A 27,557-nucleotide genomic window follows, 5' to 3' on the forward strand; every position below is an offset into this window, starting at 1 on the left:
CGCAACCCTTGTGAGGATAAAGCGGATCGGAAAATGGATGGATGCATGGATAATTCTTCGGTAGGACACTCTAGTGCAGTGGTTCTTAACCTTGTTAGAGGTACCGAACACAACCAGTTCATATGCACATTCACCGAACCCTTCATTAGTGAATAATAAAAAGATGATTTTTTTTTTACAAATTCAAGACATAAAAAAACTCATTAATTAAAAAACGAAAAAAAACTTCAATAAAATTTCAAGACACAAGTATATGTTTTTTTAAACTATGCACAAAATGAACCAGCCAGTGATGGCCAAACAGGTGTATCATAACTAAATGACATGTTGAGTCGGGTGTGTAACCTCCATGGTGGAGGCTCCGTCGAACCCCTGAGACCAATTCACTGAACCCCTAGGGTTCGATTGAACTCACGTTAAGAACCACTGCTCTAGTGTTTCTACCACACATGGGTCAACAAAACACTCGTCAGCACCGGAATCATGACTTTTCAGTCTTTTACCAAACTCCGACACCTCCCCCTGGAGTTCAAGTCTTTGTTCATGTCATGGGCTGGGCTCAATTATGCGTGCACTGGGTTGTTCTCACACTGTTTATCGGGACCGAAACGTATGCCTGTGGTGTCCAGGTTGCATGAGATAGAGTGAGACATTCAATCAAGGCTATTTCATAAAAATTTGAAAAATAGAACAGAGGGCATAGCTTTGCTCTGTCCATTCAGAAAACTGTTTGATGATCTCAATTCCAATGTATCGTGTGATTCACTGCTTTCCTCTTCTTCTACAATGCTAAACAAGTTATGGTAACAGGGTGTGTGCATGTTGTGGGACACACCTACCATGAATAAAAATTATCATTTACAATCTTAAGTTTATTGAAATAAATGTTCCCACGGTTACAATAGACAGCAATGAAATGTATCATATAAAAAAAAGAAATTGAAATGTTATTTCAAGTGTTTTATGTGTGATTCAATTTGGTCATGTGGGCCGGGGTCAGAAAAATTGAATTTTTTGGGGTACTCTGGACTTATTTGGTATTTTAAAAACTATTTTCAAGCATTCTTATATCTTAGGAGTTTTTTTTAACTGAGAAACTGCATATTTTAGTAAGTATTTTGGATGTGAATTACTTCTAATTTGATGGCTGGGATGTAAACCTCCTCCAATTCTATAATGACCCACAAATGCTCAATCTCCATTTTTCATAATAGTGCATACAAACATTAATACGCTCAGGCCATTGAAACATACATAAGAACACTGTGTAGAATTAATTTTATTCTCATTTATAGACTTTTCATACATAAAACTCTTAACTTTCATGAAGGCGACAATTTTCGTCGCCGTATAGATAGTTTAAATTTTCGAACATGAAATGATCCTAATTTAATTTTGGGGTGGAAAAAAATATTGTGTCAAAAACGAAAACGTTATTTGTCAAATCCAGACAAGCTGGTCGATTTTATTTGGCTCAGCCCGCGGGATGGCAGGAAGTTGCTGGCCATGTTTAGCTGGCTGCTTTGTTGAGGATTCCTTCTTGGTTTCCTGCAGGTTTTAGCATAAGAGTTGCAATGGAACCGAGCTGGAGTACGTTTTTATTTCAAGTAAGTAATACAACTTCTGAGAAAATGCATGCTCACCGCACATCGCTGCAAATGATGTTAGTCAAGTAGTGATGTTTGTATTGCTTTTTGAAACTGAAGTGGAGTGTGTCCAGCAAAACAAAGGTGTTAGCGTTAGCTTTCTAGCTAGCCCGTCCAGCAGCAAACTACTGTATCGAAGAAGAGCCACATTTACCCAATGCACAGATGACCGAAAGACCACCTCGTCTAAGCGGGTTTAATGACAACTGACTCGCAGAATTTGTTTTTTGAAACGGTGATCTTACATGAAATCTTCACTTAGCTACTGTTGCGCGCGCGCTAACTCTGTAGCCCGAGCCAATTGCTTTTCCATATAGCCATGCTAAGCGTTTCGGCTAATGGTTTAGCCCATTCTGGTTCATTTCTCTTCAGCACTGCAGCTATTTCCTTCACAGTTGACTTAACGGATTTCAGTGGATGATTTGGTCTCGTTGATTAGCGTCCGCCCATATAGGAAGCATGGTAGAAAGTGGGTTTACCACAAACCACATTAGCCGATAACAATGTAAACTCGAGGCTAAGATAAGTAGCACGCGGAGCCATTGCCAAAACCTCATACGCAACCATTGCAAACTTTCGGATGTTACCACAAACGGCAGGAGCATCGCCTCAACAAGTGATAAAAAATGTCACTTTTGAATGCCATTACCTCAAACGGATTTTTTGGTTTTTAAGTAGATATCGATGTTCATTTGAAAGTTCATCGGGCCTCAAGTTATCAATAGACTTGTTCCAAGTTTAAACTTATTATTCGTGTTAAGACACTGGCCACTTTTATCACAAGTTAAAATACGACATGCAGGGAACTTCTGAATTTGAAGTTAAAATATGTATTTATTTTTTATTCACATTATATATTATTTAATTTTAAATATTTCACTGTGTATGGTCATGGCCAATTATTCTTTGGTCTCTGACGTAATTGTGTCCTCTTAAAACTACAACAAAAAATACTTTCTGTGACCAATGCAAATCTAAACTGGCGGCTAGTGTGTCAGCTTTCGAGACAAGGACGATTCAAAGGTTGGTCATTTCGTGTCTTATTTTGGAAAGAATTCCTTTATTTATATCTGCATTAGTTGCTGGAAGGTGTTATCCTCGATTGCTCACTTTTGTTTTGTCACCTCACCTGGACATAGTCAGATACCACAAATTGCCTAAGAGGTTGTGCAGTAGATATCGCGATAATGACTTATAAATGCAGGGTTTTCAATCACAACGTGGTTTGGTGCTCAGTCAAACTGAGTCAGGACTAATGGACTTACTATGTGGAAAATACTTACTTTTGGAACACACAGACTGGTGACTCCTAATTAAACAATATTTACATGAAGGCCGTCACATTAACGTGTCAGAAGGTATTCACAATTGTGGAAACGTTGATTCCAGGTGCTCTCCTTCTGGTACATTTTGACAAGAAAGTACATATTTAAATGAACGTTTTATGAATTTGCAGTGCATTTTAAGCAGTGAAAATGCATTTGATAGCTTCATTATTTTTCAACTCCACAATTTGTCATGTACAATTAAAACTTTTAAGAATGCACATATTTTCAGGGGTCGGGTAACAACGAGTTTGCAAACGTTGCATGAGCCATGTTTGGTTTTCACCTAAGCACATGTAAAGACATTTTCAGTCGAGTAGCAAAATGTGTTCATTGTACATGAAAAATTTGTTGCAACCAGAGGTGGGCATTTACACCTATCGTCACCCGTCCATCAGTGCCGCCGGAAAGTCTATGGGTCTGGCAGTGAAAGACTCACGTTTTCACTGGTGGACTGAGGACTGATGGTAACTTTGAAACAGTGTTGGAATAAGTGCCGACGGAAGCAAGGTGCAAATTTGGGGAAGAGACACAGGAGGAGCAGTTAGTGTAAGAATTAACATCTATTTTGTGTTTAAAGTGGTCCAGGCCTTTTCAATAAGAATAAATATTGTGTGCTGTTAATCTTGGAGACGGTTTTTATTTACTGTTTTAAAATAGAGGTAGCAAAATGTAATTTAGTAATGAAAGAAGCTTTTTTAAAAATAATGATGGACTGACGATGGACTCACTGGTCCGCTGCCAGCGAATGAGCAGTTTACTGATGTGCCCATCATTGTTTGCAACTGTCAACATTGCTGTTGAAGCAGTCTCAAGTTTTTTACAGTCTGAGGAATAACACATCATGGATGAGAAGTTGAGCCACAGTGTCCCTGCAGCCACGGAGTGAAAAGCCAAAATCTGCAAGCCTTTCACGCCTCCACTAAAATGTTCATAATTGTCTATAGATCCCACAACATCATGGCAAAGCATTTATGAAGCTCCCCCCTGAGTTCAACATAGTTCTTTGGCACCATGATGCCACCAAAGCAAATTAGTACTCATTTTATATTAGACAGGGCTTTGGCTTGTGCACAAAAAAACCCCAATATTAATAGGATTGATTTTCCCCTCAAAATCTGCAAATAGGTCAGTTTGCATGTAGTGATTTGAGAAGATGCAAGGGAGCACGATGCATATTTTATTTTTCCTTTGCTTTGTATATCCTGAACTCTCCAGGCTCTCTGGTGCGCCCAATTTGTCAACTACAGTCAACTACACAATGTGACGACTGGAAGAAAAAAAACGTTAGGTTGTACACGTATAACTAGCCGACATCTCCTCGACTCTAATAAACATCAATATTTAGAGCGCACGCACCACTGAATGCGTACCATTCACTTCAATGCAAGCCGCAGCTGGAGCACTTGGCTCGACGGTCGTGGCACCCGCCTCCGGGGTGGCAGCTTCAGGGGGCCGCCAGAGAATGATGATGAGCCGTGCCTTTTCCTTTTTAACTATACTTATTACTTTCGCTGGTGGACACCTTAATCTTGTGGCTTTAATCGACATTAGATTACAGTACAAATTGAATAGTTCTCACGACTTTTCACCGTACCTGCTACATCCCGGATGAGAGAGAGCGCAACAAGCGGTGCAGAAAATGAAAGTGGAGCTAATGGCTAATATGGCTTGCCACTCATACCTCCTCTGCCAAGCCTCTCTCCCGCCAACGGCACATCCGTAACACATAAAATCGGTGAACTTGAACTACATCTGACAAGACATCAATATGTTCTAGAATGTTGCGTTTTATTAATCATGGAACTCTGGCTACACACTCAGACATCCGGCACTTTAATGAAACTGCTCTGGAGGCTAACCGCAGTACAAAGTGAACTTTATTCCCAGATGATGATACAGGGTTCCCACGGGTCCTAAAAGTTAATAAAATCCATAAAAAAAGAAGTTGTAAAATTATGTTCAGAATTATTGTCCTTAATTTTCAGGGAAAGCTTCTAAAATCAATAAAAATCGTTTTTCTTTTTGAAATTCAAAAATGAATTGACGTCTTACATTTTCTAACTTTATATTTTTCTTCGTGTACTTTATTTGAGAATGAATTCAAGTTTAGGAAAATGAAATTTTGACATCCAGTATGTCAAATAAAGGATTAGCTGATTGCCCCTAAAAATAAAGATGTGCTCTTCCTTTGGCAGCAATGATTGGAACACCAGCTCAGTGATATGTGGCTTTCTGCTCAGCCCGCGTATTACTGAGCGGGCATTAAATCCACCATAAATCCCCTGCTGAATGGGGAAAAGTCCTTAAAAATGGCCAAATTAGCCCTCAAAAGTCCTCAAAAGGCCCATAAATAAAAAGCAAGCGGAAGGTGGGAACCATGGATCATCAATACAGTGCAGACCAGTGAGGATAAATAGTTCAGTGGATGGATGGATGACAAACGCTCTGACACTGCACTGTGTACGAGTGTCATAATCCTAATTAATACTTGTTGGAATACAAACATCCACGGCTCATTGAAGTGTTGCTATGGTAAGTTATATTTTGATTTGTTTATGCTTTGGCCCTTGAAAATGTCTTCACATGAAAATAACCATTTGCACTGGCATATACTGTATGTGTGTGTATTTATACTGTATGTGTGTGTTGTGTGCATTGTTGAAATGTCACTGCAAATTAAGTTTCGAGTGATTTATTCTTTGAACCATTCGAATTAAATATATACTGTGAAACACTCCTGGACGCAGTCCTGCTATGATGTTCTTGACAGAATCTTTAAATTAGGAAAACTAAAATAAATAGTTCAGCAAATGAATATCTGTCGGTTGGCAGCTCTGTGAATGTGATGCCGTCAACAATTTTGGTGAAACGAACTTAAGCGCACCAGTGCGACCAGTACAAAAAGTTCATCTAGACCTCTGATTCTTCTGCTTCATAAAACTGTCATTGAAACAGAAATTCAGAGTGTTGAACACCAATTCTCCATCCCGTTTTAAATTATGATTTAGAAAAATTATTTTTATACATGCATAGTATATTCAGGGCGGCCCGGTGGTCCAGTGGTTAGCGCGTCGACCTCACAGTGCAGAGGTTGTGGGTTCGATCCCGGCTCCGGCCTCCCTGTGTGGAGTTTGCATGTTCTCCCCGGGCCTGCGTGGGTTTTCTCCGGGTACTCCGGTTTCCTCCCACATTCCAAAGACATGCATGGCAGACTGTTTGAACACTCAAAATTGTCCCTAGGTGTGAGTGTGAGCGCGGATGGTTGTTCGTCTCTGTGTGCCCTGCGATTGGCTGGCAACCAGTTCAGGGTGTCCCCCGCCTACTGCCGGAAGACAGCTGGGATAGGCTCCAGCACCCCCCGTGACCCTAGTGAGGATAAAAGCGGTTCGGAAAATGAATGAATAGTATATTCATAAATTGCGCAATTGTTTAGTCAAATGGCCATGCCTTGTTCCCAATTTATACAGGGTGACCCAAAAAAAACGGGCCCCAACTCTAATTAGGCCCCGTTTCTTAGTGTTTTGTCCGAATGAAATGAAACTTTGGCCATAACTAGTTTATTATATTCAAAACATTACATCAAAACACTCGGGTCTTTGGCCTTTTTTTCTCCGTTCCACAGCATATGTTCTAGATGGCCTCCATTTAGCTCCGTGCATTTCTTGAGGCGCAGCACGAAGTTGTCCATGACGTTCTTACAGACTGAATTGGTAATGGCTCTCATCTCCTCCCTGATGGCTTTCTTGAGTTCCGTGATGGTTCTGGGTTCCCCTGCGTAGACTCTGTCCTTAAGATAGCCCCAAAGAAAAAAATCTGGGGGTCTTAGGTCCGGGCTATGGGGTGCCCACTCAAAATCAGTCTTGAGACTGATCACTCGGCCTCCGAAGTTCTCTTTCAGCCAATCTCGGGACAGGTTTGAGGTGTGAGAACTTGCTCCGACTTGCTGGAACCAGAACTTGCTCATGAGCGACAGGTAGTTGGTCTGGAGCTCATTCTTGAAGGTTTTGAGGACCTCCACATACCGCTCCTTGGTGACTGTCACTGCTGCGCCAGATTCTTCGATGAAGATTGGTCCAATGATTCCTCTGGCCGAAATTTCTGGTTCCAGCAAGACGGAGCAAGTTCTCACACCTCAAACCTGTCCCGAGATTGGCTGAAAGAGAACTTCGGAGGCCGAGTGATCAGTCTCAAGACTGATTTTGAGTGGACACCCCATAGCCCGGACCTAAGCCCCCCAGATTTTTTTCTTTGGGGCTATCTTAAGGACAGAGTCTACGCAGGGAAACCCAGAACCATCATGGAACTCAAGAAAGCCATCAGGGAGGAGATGAGAGCCATTACCAATTCAGTCTGTAAGAACGTCATGGACAACTTCGTGCTGCGCCTCAAGAAATGCACCGAGCTAAATGGAGGCCATCTAGAACATATGCTGTAGAACGGAGAAAAAAAGGCCAAAGACCCCTGTGTTTTGATGTGATGTTTTGAATATAATAAACTAGTTATGGCCAAAGTTTCATTTCATTCGGACAAAACACGAAGAAACGGGGCCTAATTAGAGTTGGGGCCCGTTTCTTTTGGGGTCACCCTGTACACACTTAAAGAGCATGACATTTTTATGGTGTTTTTAATTGTTAGATACCCTGTAGGCTCATGACGCCTGTAGCTTTGTTTTTTCAACATTTATGCTTGAGGTTTTTGACTTATTGGCTCAAATAAGACAAACATGAAGAAATTGTGTGGATGGACACAATTTAAGAACGATGCTGATGAGGCAGTTTGGGAGAGACAATGGAGAAAGAGTAATGGTTGGTTTTGTGTGTGCGTGTGTGTGTGTGTGCGTGCGTGCGTGCGTGCAAGTTGGTTTTGCATATTGCCACTATCCAATGGTCAGCATTTATCTGTATTTTTTTTTTAAATATTTGTGGCAAATAAAAACTTTTTTCAGATGAAAAGAAATCATTGGACAGTGGTGATTTTGTTTCTTTCCATTCCATTCTTTCCCCGTCCCCCCTCCCTGTCATTTATCTTGAAAGAGGGATTTCACCCTTCACAACAAATTTATATCAAAACCATCAGAGTAGTGTTGTTGGACAGTAGGATTTTCTCCATCTTGAATAAATATGCTCAGAAAATGCTAATTGCTGTCATGATTCTTGACAAAGTACTGCAGTGTGGCAAATATAAAAGAGATTTGACAATGTGTGACAGCCCCAGAGTCTCTCCGCCAGGCTAAAACACTTAGTGCGGCTCCTTGTCCGAAGTAGGGGTACGGGTGGCAGCTGAACGTTCCCCACCCCACTCAGGCTGTGAGCGCATAAGGGCTCACATTTGTGTTGTACATAAAAGAACACAGTGGGGTAAAACGAAGCACATTGGGTCCTGCTCCCCCCGCCAAAACTACATCTCCCCTGCTTGGCCGACCGTGTTGCGATGCTTGGCTGAACCTGAAAAGCCAAGGGTCAGGTCTTTAACCTTGCCCTATGGTAATTTAAAAAAAAAAACTAGTCTTTCTCAAACGCTGCGTTTCTGAGCTGACTAGTTGTAAACCAGCTACTTACAATGTGAATTTCTTCTCTTTCTCTTGCCAACATATTCATACAAGCTCCCGCCGTCTGTTCTATCTATCCCACCGGGAATCTGCCATGACCAATTGGACAATGCCTGCCAGCAGCTGCGGACTTAAGATGTCCTCTGTACATAGATTGTTTCAAAAGCCGCTGTTGTGCTGACTAACCCGCCAAGTGCCCTGTGTATTGTGTCTGTTTGTTTTGTACCCGGTCCTTAGTGTAGGAAGCTTTTTTTGTTTGTTTGTTTGGTTTTTTGTCATTACTCTTTAATTAAAATTGCAGTGCTGTTTCTCTGCATCATCATGACCATACACTGAAATGTATCCCCGCACCATGTCCAATTTTTATTTTTGTCAATCCATCAGGGGTTTTAATTAGGGACATTTTGGAATTGATTAGTATGGGGGGTAGAGTTAAAATGGGATGAAAATGTTTGATCACGTTTTAGTAACTTCGTATTTATCAGGATTATCACATGCAGTACAGTCAAACCTCAGTTTTCGAACGTCTCTGTTCTCGACCAGATCGGTTTTCCAATATATCTATATATCCAATATATGTACCTGTATATATATCCAATAATCCAAATACACCACTCGACTCCTCTCAGCTTCCTTACACGAGGAAGTGACGCTTCCTTGTGTAGCGTTCATTGTGAGCAGATGTGTTTGTTGTGATTTATGCAAATCTGACGTTTTATGTTATTTCTGCATGGTGTATTTCCCCCTAATCATGTGCTAATAAAATAGTTTTGGATTTCGAACAAATCACTTGTCCAACAGCCTTTTGGAACAGATTATGGTTGAAAACCGAAGTATGACTGTATAAAGAAATGTTTGCATTTCAGATTGCGAAATTGTTTAAAAATGACCTTCTTCCCTTGCATTGGCTGTACAATATTGGTTTGCAATCACTGATTTGACTCGAGAAATCCAAGTTTTTTTCTGAACATTGTGCTGTTTTTCTCTTGTTCGAATTCTGTGGATCCACATTGTCCATTTGCAGTCTTGTTCTGTTCCCAATGTGCCCACAAATATGGCTTGCTCTTTTTTTTTGCCGGTGGAAAAAAAAAATAACGCTGCCATCTGCCATTCTTGTACTTTTTTGCATTTTATATTTATTATTTATTAGAGCTGTCAAACAATTAACATATTGAATCTAATTAAAAACGCAACTGTCATAATTAACTCAAATTACCCGAAAATTAATCGCGACTATGCATTTTTTATCGTTTCTGAATTTCCCTTTATATATTTTTTGTCCTATTTTCCCCATTTTAATGCTCTCATCAACATGGAATCATGAATCAGTTTTCTATGTGCAAAATGCAAATATTTACTGAAATAACAATTTCGATTTCGATGGACCTGTGCAGCGCGCTTGTTGTTTTGGTTCTGGTTTATTTATAGAGCAACGTAACATCCGCTGTGACGTGTGACGCATTAATCTTGCAAGAAAAAAATGAATCCCGTTAAAATTCATTTAAATTAATGCCGATAATAACGCGCTAAACTGCCAGCCCTATTATTTATTTATTTCAGTTGCTTTTACTTTTGATTTGCCCATCTAACCGGAGAACCCAAAGACCCTCAGATATGGTAAATACCGTGCTAATGGCCCCAGAGTTTAAATTTTTTGGGTGCTTTTAAATCTCCCAATGCCCAAACACCTGCACATGTTGCCCTTTTTCCTTAACATGCTTCTATTCTGCCTGATGTATCTCATCTTGCCCTTTTCCACTTGACACACTGCAATATTATACACCAGATTCCACTTGGCGACAGTGGTCTGTTTTCTTCCTACTCCGATCTCCTCTTGAATGAAACATTTCTAACTAATGTGCTCACTGTGGTATGGTTTTCATGTTTTCCCACTGTCAAACTGAGCGGCAAGCTCAGCAGCGAATTAAAAAAACATTTTTTTTTGCATAACATATTCTGATACTTCAGTTAGTTGAATGCAGACATCCTTGGTTTTCTATTCCGTTTGACTCAAAAATCAATCTCTTGCTCTGTTTTTCTCATTGTAGCAGGCCAATGAGGCGCTCCACCACCAGCACCAATTAGCCGGGAACAGCCTCTTGCCTTTGCTGACTTCTGGAACGGAGCCGCCTGATCAGAAACCGGTGCTGCCCATACTGTTGGACCAGAAACCACCAGTCAGTGCTGCAGAACTGCTGAAAGACAATGTGGCCAGCGGGACTGGTGGAGGAGGTGGTGGAGGACCTCCACTTGCTGTGGTCAAAAAAGAGCCTAAATCCAAGACACCATTCATTTGCGGCTATTGCAGCAAGGCTTTCCGGGACAGCTACCACCTGCGGCGGCACGAGTCATGTCACACCGGCATTAAGATGGTTTCGCGGCCTAAGAAGACACAACCAGCTCCCACCATGGTGCCAATCATATCCACTGTACCTCGTGATAACAGTGGAAACCCGTCATACATTACTACTGTAGCTGGTATTTTGACAACAGCCACCACATCAACAGCAACGGGCACGAGTATCATGACCCCGATGCAACACCAACAGCAGCAGAACATCCCCAAGAAACCCCCAAAACCTGTGAAAAAGAATCACGGCTGTGAAATGTGCGGCAAGGCTTTCAGAGATGTCTATCACCTGAACCGCCACAAGTTGTCGCACTCTGATGAGAAGCCGTTTGAGTGTCCCATCTGTCACCAGAGGTTCAAAAGGAAGGATCGAATGACGTATCATGCGCGCTCCCATGACGGCGGGGTTCACAAGCCTTATATTTGTTCTGTTTGTGGGAAAGGATTCTCCAGGTATGTAGATGCTCATTTTTGAATCAAAAAGACATCCAAACACATTTGAGCATATTAAATAAAAGTATATCAAATGCCAGTAAAGAATACAGTACACTGAAGACTACTATAGCCCAGACAAATAAAAATAGGGTGTGTGCAAATAGAGATGAAACCAAATTTTTAATCATGACTATCGTGGCTAAAATAATCACAGATCAGTATGGTAACGGTGCACAGAAGCACATTCCAAAAATTTGCAAAATGTAATTTGGGGGAAAAAATTGTAAAATTATAAATGGCCTCATTGCCAATTTTCAAACGGAACCCCATAAAATGTACTTGAAAAAGCCTGAGATGAAAGTGATGCATTGACTCAGAGGTGGGAAATTTACAACATTTTTTCATTCATCAGCAGCTTGGGCACCCGTCCGTCATCGTCAGTCCGTCATCAATTCAAGCTGAAACAAAGTGTAATCGATCCATCTGTCATATATTAACTGCACTTCCGTCAGTAAATTTCACAGGTCTGTCTGTCAGACGGACCGACAGACCTGTGAAATTTACTGTTAAATTATCAGTCTCCCCTCAAAAAAAAACAAAAAAAAACATTACTGTACTGTATAGTTAAAATGGTAAATGGAGTCCACTATGCAGGTATTTCAATGTAAATTATCAGTCTCCCCTCAAAAAAAACCATTACTGTACTGTATAGTTAAAATGGTAAATGGAGTCCACTATGCAGGTATTTCAATGTACTGTATCTACATCCGGTTGCCCAAAGAGCTTCATATTCACACACTTCACATATGCACACTTTACTTGCCAGTCGATGGAACTGTGAAGTAGAGCAGGAGCATGCTGGTGGCTGCCTGCTGCTGTTTTAACTGCCAAAACACCCAAAGGTTTTCACTTAAAGTTCAAAATGGCTTACCTTAACCAAAATCCCGCTCCGCATTGTGACCAAGGGTAGAATCCAATCCAAGTTTGCCATTAGTTATGCAAATGAAAGAAAATTCTGAGTTTCCTCGCTCAAGATGCTTTACCAAAGTATCTCGGCGGCCACCTTCAGTTCCTGCTGTTTGATAAGGCTGTTGATCCACCTTTAATTGTCTTCAATGTCTCCATCGTTCTCTGCAGGCCTGATCACCTAAGCTGCCATGTCAAGCATGTCCATTCCTCAGAGAGGCCTTTCAAGTGCCAAGTAACGGTAACTGATGTCACCATCATCATTAAGATCCTTTTATGACTATATCAGATTTAACGTGACCATATATATATATATATATATATATATATACACACACAGTATATGACTATATATATAAGGTACCTGCTTGTGTGTCTTTTATGGCTGTATGGTACACTTCAAGCATTTGGATACACTTTGCTTATTTAATAACATGAGAAAGTGTGGACCCTTGTAGTGAATGGAAATGTGTGTATGCATTATGACCAATTGGGCAATTTAATTCCCGCTATATCAGGAATTCAGCATTTACATTGAGTTGTAGTCTTTAGTCACCCCGATTCACCTGAGTTAGAATTGTCTTGGCTTTGATTATGTTATCAACTTTTAAGACATCTCGATTTGGGATTGCACAATAACATTTTTTCCTATCAATCACCGATAGTTTCCTGCTTCTCCAAACCAAAGCAGATAATTGCATACTTTTTTTTTTGTATACTGCCGTATTTTCCGGATTATAAATCGCTCCGCAGCATAAATCGCACCAGTCATAAAATACAAAACAAAGAAAAAAAACATAAATCGAACTGGAGTATAAATCGCATTTTCGGGGAAATTTGTTTGATACAATCCAACACCAGGAACATGTCATCTTGAAAGGCAATTTGAAGTTAAAATAGAGAACAACAGGTTGAATAAGTCTAGGATATGCTAACGTTACATGACGCACAAACAACGAACTGAGAACGTACTTGGTATGTTGATGTAAAATATTGAGTTATTCAGATAACTATAGCAGAAAGAACATGCTAACAAGTTTACCAAACCATCAGTGTGACTGCAAATCCAATGAAATGTTCACCCTAGGTGTCAGTTTTAAACAACTCCGCCAACTCTGGAGGTAGAAGATGCGGTGCTTCCCCTTCTACGTCGCTTACGTCAGACTCATTGATTTGTCAACACAGGCTTAGAGTGTCATCTTGCGGCTTAATGTGAATAGAACATGTGAAATGATAAACAGTCAATCCTCGGTTTTCGTCCATAATCCATTCCAGAAGGTTGTTCGAAAACCGAATTGTTTGAAAACCGAAACCACACTCTTTTTAAAATAAAAATGTTTATTGAACACGTTTGCTCACAATGGAAAGCAACACGAGGCTTCCTCGTGTAAGGAAGGCAAGAGGAGTCAAATGGTGCATTCAAGTGCGCTCAGTTTGTTTGAGAACCAAAATTTGTTCGTCATCCGAGGCATAAACAACTCAAAATTTTTGGTCGAAAACTGAATTGGTCGAGAACCGAGACGTTCGAAAACCGAGGTTTGACTGTTCTGGTGTGTTAATAAATTCACACACAAATCGCTCCAGAGTATAAATTGCATCCCCGACCAAACTGAAAAAAACAGTGATTAATAATCCAGAAAATACAGGACAAATGCATCTGTCGTTGCATCTTAAAAGAATAAAACATTAAACCCGCCTCCCACTATTGTAGCGGGATTGGAGCATGGTATAAAAAATGTGGTGAGCAACAACATACTGTACATAGCAAATAGCATGTTTTGCTACTTTCTGAACTTTTGTTATCAGCTCCACAAGTGTTGTGTATATATTGAATAGTCATGCTTCAAAGAATAAATCATTCACAACGTTATTTACCTAGGAATGACTTAGCAATAGGCTCGGTCGGCTGCCTCGCTTTTGTTTCCGTTGCCTACGGCGCCTGCCAGACCTGACAACAATCCAATGGCGACTAAAAAGAGTGTTTACATCATATATAAGGTGCATCGGATTATAGGGCCTGACAGTACGGAAAATGTATACAATGGTGCGTCTACTTACAAAATTAATTCGTTCTGGAACAAATTTCTGTACTTGAAAATTTTGTAAGAAGAGATGTGTTTTGCATGTAAATGCCTTAATCCGTTCCAAGCCCCCCAAAAATTCTGAAATAAATGTTTTCTCAGGCACATAAATGGATCAAAATATGTAACAAATCCATGTTACAATTAGATTATTGGACAATAACTGAGAGTTCTGAATAATGTAAAAAACAAAGAATAAAAATGGTCATTTCACTTTTAACTGCCTCCACATCGTTTTTTGCCCTCTTTAGTTCATGTTCTCTCTCAGAAATGGGTTTTGTCTGGCGTTTTGTAAAGAACTGATCCAAGGATGTTTGCTTTTAAAAATCATTCGAAAATGTCCGAGGCAAACATCAGCAGAGTGAGCGATTGCCTGACTGGTGAACACTTTTTCTGGGTGATAAACATTTACGCCTCAGGCACCGAGGGGTGAATGACGAGGACGCTGCATAGACACATTTCTATCTATTTATCTATCTACACATGTAGACACATACAGTAGAGGTCCCTCTTAGCCAATGGGATGCTAGGAAGATGCCAGGTAATAGCCAATGGCAGAGGAGCTATAATTATGTTGTATTCAGGAAACTTGGATCTGCGATTAGCAGACCATACTGTATTTTTACCTTTTTTATCTTGAAATTTCTTTCGTAACAAGAGGCAATATTTTCCTGTTGAGGCTTTTCGTAACTTGAACATTTTGTATGAAGAGACATTCATAAGTAGAGGTACCACTGTACATTTCTTTTTTTTAGTCGCCACATTGTGAAATTTGGTCACAGCCTTTGAGGCCTAGTTCAAAAACACTCTGGCAAGCCGTGTTCACCAATGGCTCCTTGCTACTTCTGAAGTTGCGCACAGCGGCACCGTATTTGCGCCTATCTCATGCAGGCGAGGCTGGGACTCTGAAAGTGGCAGTAACCAAACTAACGTTAGTGTATTTGAGGTGGCTTTCAATATAGGCCTAATTTACTGATACTGGACCAATACAAGTGAAGTCATTTTTCTCCCAATATCGGGTTTATGATTATCGGTCCGATAGTTATCATGCATCCCTAACCTCATATTCATCTTGAATCAGTTCATTTTAATTCCTCCCACCCCTGCTTTAAAAGAAAGAGTTTACATTGATGTATGTATTATGTTGTTAATTACAAAACGTAAAACACTATTTTTTTTATGTATTCATAAGGTTTCATTTGAAGTAAGTTTATATGTGACCAGCCATCTCGTTACCTCTGAGTCCAGCGTCCGAGACACATAATTTACCCGCGGGACGCACAGTTCCAAATAATGTGCGTTTTTGGGACGTAAGGAAATTTCTCAGTCAAAACAAAATAAAAACTACGGCAGGCCTGAGGATTTCACACGTATCGTTTCCGTGGCGTCATTTTGACGGTCCTGAAAAATGTTTTCCCATAAAAGTCACTGCACACGAGTTAACTGTACACGATCGAATCTCTCCTGCGTGATCAACGTGATTTCACTGTGCCTGTATGTGTGTTTGTGGTGTGATGTGTGAGTGTGTTTCTTCTAATTTACATTCGTTTTGTTTTGTTTTCAGTGTTGGCGGGGCGGAACAGATAACGTTATGTGCGCATGCGGGTTGCTATTTTAGTCCGCAAACTGAGGAATCGCGCGGATGACAGTTTGAAATAGCGGCGGAAAAAAACCACACACAATGGTCTACTAATTACGACATTTAAGAAATGGGAATGCCAGTCTGATTTTTCGTATGAGTCGTCCGAAGGGCGTGTCACTAAACTCACCTGTGACGTATGCACAGAACACAAGAGCGAGATAGGACGAGAGGCATGATTACGAGGCAAGTTGGTCATTAGATCTATCGGCTAATCACTATGAAAAATATTACGAAACAGTTTTGGTTATTCTATAATTTACTGGTTGTAGCATGGTAACTTTAGGAATAAAACATTCGTCACAAGGTGTAGTAATGCTAATGTTAACTGTCAGTCGAACTAACGATGATGTCTGGTAGATTCTTTCGTCAAATTGATAGATTACACATGCATCGTTTTGGGAAGAGGATGTCAAGCCACATCAATACTTACCTTTATTAATTATTACCAGTAAATTCATCTTTGCAGTGTGAGACTGTAAAAATGCTCTTGATTTTGTGGTATGCTGTATTCATGATGCCATGTGAGTACAACATATTTTGATCCATTTATTTTGCTGAATAAACCTGGAGTACACAGCTGCTGATCTTCATTGTTAATCTTGTATGCCTGAATTATTTCAATTTTTGCAGCATTTGTTTATAAACCTATTATCAATGTATATTGTTGTTGTTTGTGATATTATCACATGCAATTGAATAAGTAGACCATTTCAGAATTCGAAATTTGGGACTCCCTAAATGCATGATGGGACTCATACTGTACTTTTCTGATCAGCGAGTCCCTGGGACTCGCTGGGGGTAAACTGTAAAATGATCACTGATGATGTGTATGTTTATTGGATGCAAGGGTCTTCTTTCTGTCTTTCATATTTTGAGTAATAATTAGAGGGGGGCGTCTCTTTTTGTCTCTTTTAGGCCTGTACATCTGCTTTCGCTACCAAAGACCGTCTTCGCTCTCACATGATCAGACATGAAGGCAAAGTCACCTGTAACATTTGTGGCAAAATGCTAAGTGCTGCCTACATCACAAGTCACCTCAAGACTCATGGTCAGCCCAGCTTTAGCAACCAATGTAACAATAAAGGTAGGCTGTCTCCAAATTTCACAATTCCATTCTGACTTGACTCACTATCTTGAATACAATCCAGTCCCATCACATGTATTTGCACTTTCTCCACATCCATAGTTTTTTTTTTTAAGCCACGGGCTACATAGTTACCACAATTTAATAAATGAAAATACCAGCAAATGATCATTATTGGCATTGCTGATGTTATGTTAAAATTTTATTTTAAAAAGAATCAGATTTCTTTTGTGTTCCTCAAAAAACAAATGCTGCAGTTGCTGTGCTACAAGTATGCATTTAGTTTGATTTGTCCCTCAAAAGTATGCAAAAAATAAGATAGCAATTTAAATTATTTTGCAGTACTCAGGTGTAATGGTATAGCTGTAGAACAAAAAAAAAGACCAAGAACATGCAGTTTCCTCTGCCACAAATTAACCAGGGTGATCGAGCATGATTATGGTTCCAAATTAGGTTGAATAAGATGCAACTTGCCAATTATGGTATCGGTTTTAATCCCAATAATGTTAATGTGAGTATTAGCAAATCTCTTCACCTTAGTGTTAATTAACAGAGAACTAACATGAAATAAAAAAAAGAAACAAAATCCAACATGTATGAAATAAAAAAAACATAATGAACATACTGTAAATCCACTTGTTAGGGCAAAAAAATACAAAGGATAAATAAAAGCAACACAAGAGAAGGAACACTATCGTCAACTCATGAGTAATTAATTACACTTAAAATTGTGCATATTTGAAAAAGAGTAGGAAGAAGTACACATTCGTCTCTTCCTACCCCTTGAATCTCCATTTCATAATCATTATATTATGAGTAGTATTGGTATGAATATCATGTCAATTTCATATGGTGTTTCTTTGACATGTTATATTTCATATATAGTGCACAATACGTTAAATTTCACCTTTCAACTCACGAGAATCCCTTGTGAAATTTGTCACTTGCGACCCTTGTAAGGATAAGTGGTTTGGATAATGGATGGATGGGTGGATGATTGATATATATATATATATATATATATAAGTCAGCCAGTCATACACCTGTCACATGCCTCACCGCGCATGCGCTTACAAGGGCGCTATCTGGCAAAACTAGCTTGCGAGCAGTTTCCATTTAGGTCCATCTACTCTGAACTGAATAAAGTATACAAATGATTAGGGAAGTAAGAAAATAATTTCCATACGGAGTGAAGTGCGGATCTTTTCTTTTGGCGATGGACTCAGTGGCGGGGTGGCCCGAGAGAAACCAGGTGATATGCACGCTTGCGTTTTTTCCCGGCGCTCAGGAATGACCCGCGGGACGGAGGACCCTTCCGCCTAAACACCAACCTGAAGCCGGGTGCACTATGGTGGGGTGTCGCGACTGCCGGTTGGTGTGGTGGTGATAGGGACTGAGGCAACCGGTAGACCGGTGCGTCGCGCTGGTCAGTGCACCAGCGCTCGCTGGTCGGACGAAAGAGAGAAATTGGAGTGGCACTTTCAGGCCATTGATAAAAACGTTATGTCCAAGCATCGTTCCAACATGACTGATGGGGTAAAATAAAAGTAAAATTTGAAAATGACACAAAAAAGAATGCCACAATGATTCGGTGTTAGCCGCGCCATCCTGACGAGCAACGTCATGCAGCAAAGGCTCGGTGCTGGACGCTCTTGAAGTGACAGTACCCAGGCCAATGTTTGTGTATTTGTGGCATGTCTTGTTAGCGGTCCAGATTTGTTGTTAACGAACCCATAAATGAGATGTCATTTTTCTCCCCGTTGTCGCTGCATAGTTATCGCCGATATTTATGGTGCTTCCATATTTATGACCCGACATTTTCATGTGTGCTATGAGGGGAATGGCAACTACTCTTGCGTCATTTGACTCTATGGACAGTGACATGAATGGACTCAAGGCAATCGAAGAACCATTAACTGACTGACAAACAAGGAAGCGGCGGCAAATGAAATATGTCCAAACCGATATTTTTTGGGGGTCTAACTCAACTCAATGTAGCGCCACATTATTTATAGAGCACTTTAACAACAACCCAACCATAGTTGCATCCTAAATGCTGTACGCTAAGTAAAAATCAGACAATAACCCTTTCATGCACAAATAACGACAACCTACATCAGGATTTTTTTCCTCAAGTGTTTTTATTAGTCTACAGGCATGAAAAAAAATAATGGCAGTGGATGGCAACACACATAAGGGTCCATTGTAGTGGTTGATGCACAACTGTGACATTAAGATTCATTAATTAATATAAGAGAAAACTTTTGAATCGCTGTCCACTCTAGTAACCGCTGTCCCTGAAAGGGTTAAAACAAAGACAGTTAAAACAATAACAAAAAAGACGACAAATGCAATACAATAAAATAATGCCAAATGAAAAAGAAAAAAAATGTTGAGATTATCGAAGCAGACCACACATAATACAAACAAAACTGTTGAATGCTTTGTGTGGGGTCTGTCAAAGGAAAAAAACATCTTTGAAGATTTGAAAAATCTATGCGTATACCAGGCCTGAGTTGTGTTCGACAAATCTAAGACGAAACAGGAGCAGCCTTTTTCTATTCCAAGTTCAAGATGCTTATGGATCAATTAGAAACATTCACCCAAACTTAGAAACAAAGAGCAGAGAAGTAAAAGCACAATGGATTAGGAACGTATGATTTTAATTTGTACATCTTAAAAACTGAAGTTCGCACGGCATCACCCTGCAGGTGAAAAAAGAAAATCCTCCATGGCGACTTTTCTGTTGCCCTTTTGGGGCAGCCTCAGTGTGCACTGTTGTCGGGCGCAATTCTGCCGACAGCCCGCTAAATTTTTGAAAATATTTAAGACATTGAGACACGTTGGTCACAAGACACCCATATAATCCCAGTTGAACAAACATAGCTTTCCATATCAAATTAAGGAGAACAGAGACCCATTCGGAACAAAGCTTCTTTAGTTCGTGAATATTTATAAATGCTGATGGCATAAAAATGGACTGTTCCAAACTCATCTACTTCTTACCAATGAAAATGGCTCGGAAAAGGGGAATGCTGCTCATTTCCAACCCATATTATACTGCAAACCCAGATGATAGGATATTAGTAAAAAAAAAAAGTGATAGAGAAAAAAATTGATTGGGGAGGGGAAAAAAGGACCTTTAAAACCGTGCCGCCCAAAGTCCCCAGATGATGGCAATGTTGCCCTGTGTTTTTGTAACCCCTCATGTGTCTGTATTTTTGAATAGGCATAAATGACTGGCAGTGGAACCACTCAGGGCCACGAAAAGGTAATCCAGTCCTGTAGTTGATAGCAGAAACTCGTAAACATACCATTAGAAAGTTTACTCAACACAAGTGGCCAGTTTTTAGTCCTGTTGCACCATTTCCCCATGAAGACTTGTGTTTTCTCTGAGGACTGGTGAAATTTAGGGTTTCTGTTTTTCTAGTATGTATCATTTTTGCCATTGTTAGGATGAAGTTCATGAAGCAGGATCAGTAGATTATTTGAATTAACAACAAACTGGACCATCATGCAGGCTCGATGCACACTACCTGGCTGTTATCTTTTGAATGATTAGATTGGCATAATGGTAGTGAAACTATTGGGAGTGAAACACACACACACACATATATATATATAAATAAAACACACACACACTTTTTTTTTCGAGATAAAAATGTGGCACAAATGCCCCAATAGCTAACAATCGACGCTGCTTGGGCCAAACTTGTTGACATTGACAATGCGGTCCCTTCCCGAAACTAAGCCCTACTAACCGTCAGGCACTGTTCATCTAGCCTCCTGCACATAGATCTGAGGATGTTTTATACAATGTATTCATGTTCAAAATTACAGCTTTTAAATAATCAGGTAGCCGTTTAGTCTATTGATCCTGCTTTTTGAATTTACCCCTTAGGTGATTTGACGGTAGGAGAGATTTTAAATAACTCCTTCCAAGTCCTAATTGACAACTCCCACAAAGGTAGGTTTCTCCACCAATATTACGACAGTTGGCATAATGTTGAAATGATGTATTTACATTTTCAGTGGCCCAGGTAAAGAACAACGAAGCTGATTGGACTATTGGCTTTACTGTACTGAAGTTCTGAAAATTCATACCAAGGTGACTGGGCTCTTCTCTCTCTTTTTCTCTCTCGCTCTTTTTTTTTTTTTTTTTTGGTAGATGCCAACAACGTACACACCAATTCCGCCGCGACCACGCCTGTCACCAACTCTGCAGCCATCACCTCGGCCATGAACCGCGGCGGCAGTGCCAACAATCCAGTCACCATTGCTGCTCAGATGAACATCACCACCAGCACAGTCAACATAACAAACCCCGTCAACCTGCAGCACCCTGTCACCATCACGGGCCCTGTGAATCTCGCCTCCGTCAACATCCCCACGACAGCCCACATGAATATCGCCCACCCCGTGGCCATCACCACACCGATGCCCATGAATATCACCGGCCCACTGAACATTGCAATGAGGCCCATGGAGAGCATGCCTTTTCTATCCCAAGTTCTGCCATCCTCACCTCCTTGGTAGAGTTTGTTTTCTCGCCGCCGAGTTAACTGTTGAGAATGTAACTGCTTAACAATAGATGAACCTGTCAAATCTTAGTATCATAGCAGTCTCAGTGGATGGGCCCTATCTTAAACACTCAAGTTGGCATACCATCCTAAATAATGCAACGGCACCCTACAACCCACATGGATTTCAAATTGCACGAATCAGTACTAAAACGAATTTGTATTTATGAGAGAAATGCTTGGAAAAACTCTTAATCGTTAAGTTTTAAACTCCTTGATCGACATACTATATGTGACAAATGAATTCATCACATTGATGCAAAATGACATACTTTGTAAGTCAAAAATTACCTCCAAAGCCGTCCCTCTAAAATGTTAAAACAAAACAACTCCTCTCCCTGACAAGGAAAATCAGCAAGGAGTGATAAGACTTTCCAGACCTCTGTCTTGAAAATGGACAAACAGAAGATCAACATTGCCTGGTGTCTAATTCAAGTGAGCCCACTCCTTGTATTATATATATATATGTATATATATATATACATATATATATATGTGTATATATATGTAAGCAAGCGTTTATGCCAAAGATTTTCCAAGCAACATGCTTCCCTATTGAAAAGATTGGGGAACCCAAATACGTTTCAATTAACTACCTGATCGAGGCCTCACTTTGGAAGCTCTTCCAGGCAGTTTGTTTAAATTATGCACCATATATTTAGTGGTTAGCACGTCGGCTTCACAGTGCAGAGGTACCGGGTTCAATTCCAGCTCCGGCCTCCCTGTGTGGAGTTTGCATGTTCTCCCCGGGCCTGCGTGGGTTTCCTCCCACGTTCCAAAAACATGCATGGCAGGCTGATTGGACACTCTAAATTGTCCCTAGGTGTGAGTGTGAGCGCGGATGGTTGTTCGTCTCTGTGTGCCCTGCGATTGGCTGGCAACCGGTTCAGGGTGTCTCCCGCCTACTGCCGAAAACAGCTGGGATAGGCTCCAGCACCCCCGCGACCCTAGTGAGGATGAAGCGGTTCGGAAAATGGATGGATGGATGGATATTTTAACCTACGCTTACCGCCGTTGCATCTATCATGAAAAACTTTGATTATGATGAAGATAGGAGGTTGTGTAAAACGTAAATAAAAACAGAAAGCATTGATTTGGAAATCGTTTTCTACATATAGCCAATCGAATAGACAAAAAAGACAAGATATTTAACGATCAAACTGATGAACGTTCCCCACATATCCAACTTATTTTGAATTTGATGCCTGCAACGAAAAGTTGGTGACATCACTTCCTTTGAAGAACACCCAATTGAGAACTGAGGACACTAATTGTTGAAGCTTTATAGATGGAATTCTTTTCCATTCTTGGTTGATGCACAACTTGAGTTGCTCGACAGTCCGGGATCTCCATTTTCATATTTTGCGCTTCATAACGTGCCAGATATTTTCAGTGGGAGACAGATCTGGACTGCTGACAGGCAAGCTGAGTACTCGTACTCTTATTACGAAGCCACACTGTTGTAACAGATGCAAAACGTGTCTTGGAATTGTCTTGCTGAAATATGCTAGGAAGTCTCTCAAAAATACATTGCTTAGATGACAACATATGTTACTCCAAACCCAAGACGTACCTCTCAGCTACGATTACTGATGTTTGCTTTTGAACCAAATGATATTTTTCCTCTTCCGCCTTGCATCGTAGACTTTTAACTTGCATTTTTGCACATCTAGTGACTCACCGTTCAACAATTTAACTGACAAACGTTTTCTAAAGTGTTTGTGAGCCCATTTGGCAATATCCCATTGTGGCAATGGTTTTTAATGCAGTGCCACCTCACAGATTGAAGATCACAGGCATCCAGTTTTGGTTTTTGACCTTCCCACTTACGTGCATCGATTTCTCCAGATTGTAGATGATTAAAACCCTAAATTCCTTGCAATTGTACGTTGAGAGACACTAGCCCTCGTTGATTAATGTGCAAACACAACACACACCATTTGGTGCACGAAACGTTGATATGCACAAAGGCGTGATTCATCCATAATATCGTAATTCATTTTATGCTTAGCTGCAAACAAATTTAGAACATCCTCAGATCATGCATGCGCACTAAGAGTGACGAACCAATCGTTTCGGGGATGCTCCTTTTATACCCAATGGCACTCGCCCATCTCGTTTCATATTTTTTTCCCCTTAATTGTTATTTAAGCATTGCTCAACTTTCCTAGTTTTGTTTCCCCCACCCCAGCTTTTTGGGAGCGTGTTGATCAAATTCAAAATGACAGAGGAGAATAATGGAGAAAAAAAACCGTCATCAGTTTCAGCTTTAAATATCTTGCCCTTGTGTTGTATTCAATTGAATATAGGTTGAAAAGGATTTCAAAATCGTATTCTCTTTTTATTTACATTTTACACGACGACCCAGCTTCATTGGAATTGGGATGTGTAGCTCACAACTTTAGCTTAGCTCAAAATTGTATATTGCTGCGTTTTAGGTCAGACTATTTTCAAACAGATATTCACTAGTTATGAGCATTAATATTAAAAGTTGTATCACCAATCATTACATTGTCAGCAGTTACACTTCCCACCATAATTTTGCTTTTCAAACTTTTTCGTTTTGAAGATAAGAGAGATGTGGTTGTTAGCTGGCTCACTGCAGCTGCTTCACGAGCAAGCGCATGGGAAAGATTTGCTACGTGCTGATGTCAACGAATGTGACACTACAACAAATCTTCCACCCGGGTGTGTTGCTACCAGAGGGTGTGAAAAATGCTTCCCTAATTAGAATGAGTTTGTTTATAGATTTGAAATATTTTAGAAGGCTAATCAGTATTTAATAGTTTCTGTATTTTAAAGGTTTCATTTAGGAGGTCGGTGTTGAGCAATATTTCAGATTGCGTTGATGTTTCCGAGGCTGGCTCGAACAATTCTTGTAAATCAACTCCTCCCGTGGTGGTATTTTTAAATGGCTGGAAACTGGTCACGTGTCATCACTGCTGGATACTCTTCACGCTTTTGTGATGTCATCAATTTTGGATTCTTTTAAGTATTTATATGAGGACATGACAGTTAACGGTACAAAAAGAAGGGAGGTTTATTTTTATTTTTTTAAACTGAAAGCAGAGGGTTTGCCCTTAAAAGACAGTATTATCAAAGGTCAAATGGAAAGAATCCGTTTTTTGTTTTTTTTGGTAGAGGTGTATAGATTTTCTTAGTTGCACATGGACTGTGCAAGCCAAGCCCAAAGTTGTTGGGTAGATTAGAATGTTTACATTTAGCAGGCATAGGATCCCAATTCTGCAAGTAAAACTCAGATGACTGAGATTAGTCTTTTATAATATGTTAATGACTGGTGTTTTTTATTTGTGTGTGTGTGTGTAAATATAAAACACTATTTGGTTGGCTTTTTACCTGTGGAAGTGTCAGTCTGACTTTGCACCACAAGCTGCAATGTAAGAACAATCTCAGCATTGATATGGCCGTCCAAGAGCAAGAGTGCCAAACAATGATCAATGGATAAAGCTTTTCTCCACCAAGTGCATAAAAATACCGGATTCTTCCGTTTCATGTGGCAGGGCACATGACAACCTCCATTTGGCCAAACAGTCTGCATGCCACACATGGTCGAGGTGGTATCGGTGATGTCGCATTTGTAAAATGAACTTGGTCCAAAAAAAATTGTTAAAAAAAACACACACACACAGCCCTTCGCCAATATACTGTATCTTGAGCTCTCCAAAGACTTTTAATGACGAGGAAATGGGTGGGAAAATTATCACCAGCGTTATTTTGAAATTGGAAGTTATGTCAAAAATGTTTTTGAACAATAATATGTTCCGTGTAATCCCAGTAGTCGAAACATTGTATCCGGAGTAATGTCTTTCTACTCCCCTATGTCGTGGACTGAAATTGACAGCATTACCGATGTCACATGACCAAACCCAATACAGGTGAGGCGTGATGTTTGTCATGCGGGCCCGAGGGCACTTGGATGTCAATTTTTCTCGAGGATTAACATTGTTCCTGTGAAGTGGCCAATTTTGTTTTTATCTTGATTTAACAACCTCTTATGCAATCCTGTTAATATTAAATGGTATCAGACATTAGCTGGGAGCGATAGCAGAGCTGAAAGTTAATTTAATACAATTTCATTTCAGGAATTATTTTTCTGTGCCGGGAAAAAACCCCCCAGGTCTAAAGTTTATCTAACTATGGGGAAGTAGAAGTCAAGAGTCCGATTTCAGATTTCACCTTCAAACTTTTAGTTATGGTTTGTTAAATCAAAGCAGCATTCCTTATTTGTGGAAAGGTCTCAACATCAAGGCATAAGATTATTATATATATTTTTTTTTTTTTTCCGTAAGCACAGCAATAGTAGCCTAACATGTTGGTTTCACAGCATGAAATGTCCTTACTGATTTTGGTTTCTACATTTTTGGAGTCTTTTGTCATGTAATGTTACTGTGTTGACACTTTGATCCCTTTAAGTTATCCCCAACATGCGTTTAGACCGGCCTGGATGCAGTGCAGTCCTTGGTTATTTTTGTTTTTATCCCAGGCACAATCATTCTGTGGCTTTATGTGATGTTCAGTCCACCAAATTTAACAATGTGAAGCCTGTTTGAAGTTGAGTGGCGACTCTCTCAAGCACTTGCAGCAAACTAGGATATGCACACTACAACAGAGTGGTACTTAAAGGGGCATTTCAGTTTGGTGGAATGATACCAGGGTCTTGTCATTGCCCAAGATGCATATTTTTTTGTTGTTGTTGTTTTTTGCTCGCCCAGATTTTCTATTTTAATTGTGTGCATGTCAACACTGTCCTCCAAGGGAAATGCTTCAATGTGGACTGGCATTATGATCTTGGAATGTTTTCAAATTCATTTTATAGCTGTTATTTTTATTTACAATGTTGCATGTGGACTGAACTTGTCCATAATAGGTTTAAATTGAACAACCTTTTTTCTTATTTTTTTTAGAAGGATAGTGACATTATAGGAAATCAAAACACTAAAAAAAATTAGGGTAAAATCAAGCATGTGCTGTTATATGTCCTTTTCTAGTGGCTGTAAACAAATGTGCCTGAAATACTTTGCAAGACTTCTTCACACGCTGATGCTTCCTGCCTGTCAGGTTTGACGAAATATACTGTGAAGGAAGCCTTTTTCAGATGTTGGCCAATGTCTGGCGACTAAACTATGGCATTTTATTTGATGAAAATGATTGCGGTGTTACTCCAGTGAAAGAAACACCTTGCATCAGGATTAGCTATGAGTCATGACGATACAAGTAATTGACATTTTTGAAATCATTATCTGTGGGGGTGGGGGGGGGGGGGTGACTTGCAAAAAGTGTTTATTTGGCCAAATAGTCGGGGGGTTAATATGGCAAATGTTGTGAAGGCAAATGAATGTATATCTTTGTACAAACCGTTTAGATCAGAGGACTTAGTTATAGTTATGACAGACACATGCAAGGAAAAAAAACTTTTTATAAAACATTTTGTATTAGATCATTAACAAGTTTTGTACATACGAAGGCTAGACTTTCTGATTAGCAGAAAGGTACAACATTCCTACATTTTTTAAAAATGTATGTCCACTGAGAATAATTATGTAAACATGCGCAATGTTTTATGTGCCTTTTATTTGGGTTTGTCTAAATAAAAGAAAACAGTAAAACATGATTGTCAAGTGGCCATGTTGATACCTACATTTTGATTTTCTTTGGGGGGGGGGGGGCGAGGTGGTTTGACGCCTCGAGCTAAGAAATCGCCCCAATAACTGTGGACGTGAACAGTGTGTTGAACAGCTTGCTGGTTTCACAGTTTGGCCTGTTTGCAAGGAAAGTGCCTCTGTGAAGATGGTTATTGACGGATTGTTTGAGAGTGCATTCCAAAAGATGAGCAAGAGTTCCTTTTCCATTCTTTAACTATTAAACCTGGAAATGTT

General features: G+C 40.0%; 1 protein-coding gene across 3 annotated transcripts; it reads left to right on the forward strand.

Annotated features, from left to right (window-relative positions):
* Nucleotides 1-1,531: 1,531 nt before the first annotated feature.
* Nucleotides 1,532-27,557, forward strand: vezf1b (vascular endothelial zinc finger 1b). Of its 3 annotated transcripts, XM_086125811.1 has the most exons (7): nt 1,532-1,607; nt 10,571-11,325; nt 12,445-12,514; nt 16,912-17,080; nt 20,310-20,351; nt 20,982-21,047; nt 21,249-27,557. In XM_086125811.1, the coding sequence occupies exons 1-7, from the start codon at nt 1,575-1,577 to the stop codon at nt 21,614-21,616; spliced, it is 1,503 nt and encodes a 500-aa protein (XP_085981937.1). In that variant the 5' UTR covers nt 1,532-1,574; the 3' UTR covers nt 21,617-27,557. The 3 variants fall into 3 exon arrangements, with proteins under 3 accessions (XP_085981937.1, XP_085981938.1, XP_085981939.1); XM_086125812.1 differs by lacking the exon at nt 20,982-21,047; XM_086125813.1 differs by lacking the exons at nt 20,310-20,351; nt 20,982-21,047.

Source organism: Hippocampus guttulatus, chromosome 12, assembly GCF_054856545.1.
Source record: "Hippocampus guttulatus isolate MCC_2025c chromosome 12, RoL_Hgut_1.0, whole genome shotgun sequence".
Lineage (NCBI taxonomy): Eukaryota > Metazoa > Chordata > Actinopteri > Syngnathiformes > Syngnathidae > Hippocampus > Hippocampus guttulatus.

Excerpts from the sequence above, each read along its gene's own strand:
- vezf1b (XM_086125811.1), top strand. The coding sequence starts at position 1,575 with ATGGAACCGAGCTGGAGTACGTTTTTATTTCAA. Across the intron at positions 12,515-16,911 it reads CTTTCAAGTGCCAAGTAACG|GCCTGTACATCTGCTTTCGC; the intron begins GTAACTGATGTC and ends TGTCTCTTTTAG. Across the intron at positions 20,352-20,981 it reads CCACTCAGGGCCACGAAAAG|GTGATTTGACGGTAGGAGAG; the intron begins GTAATCCAGTCC and ends TTTACCCCTTAG.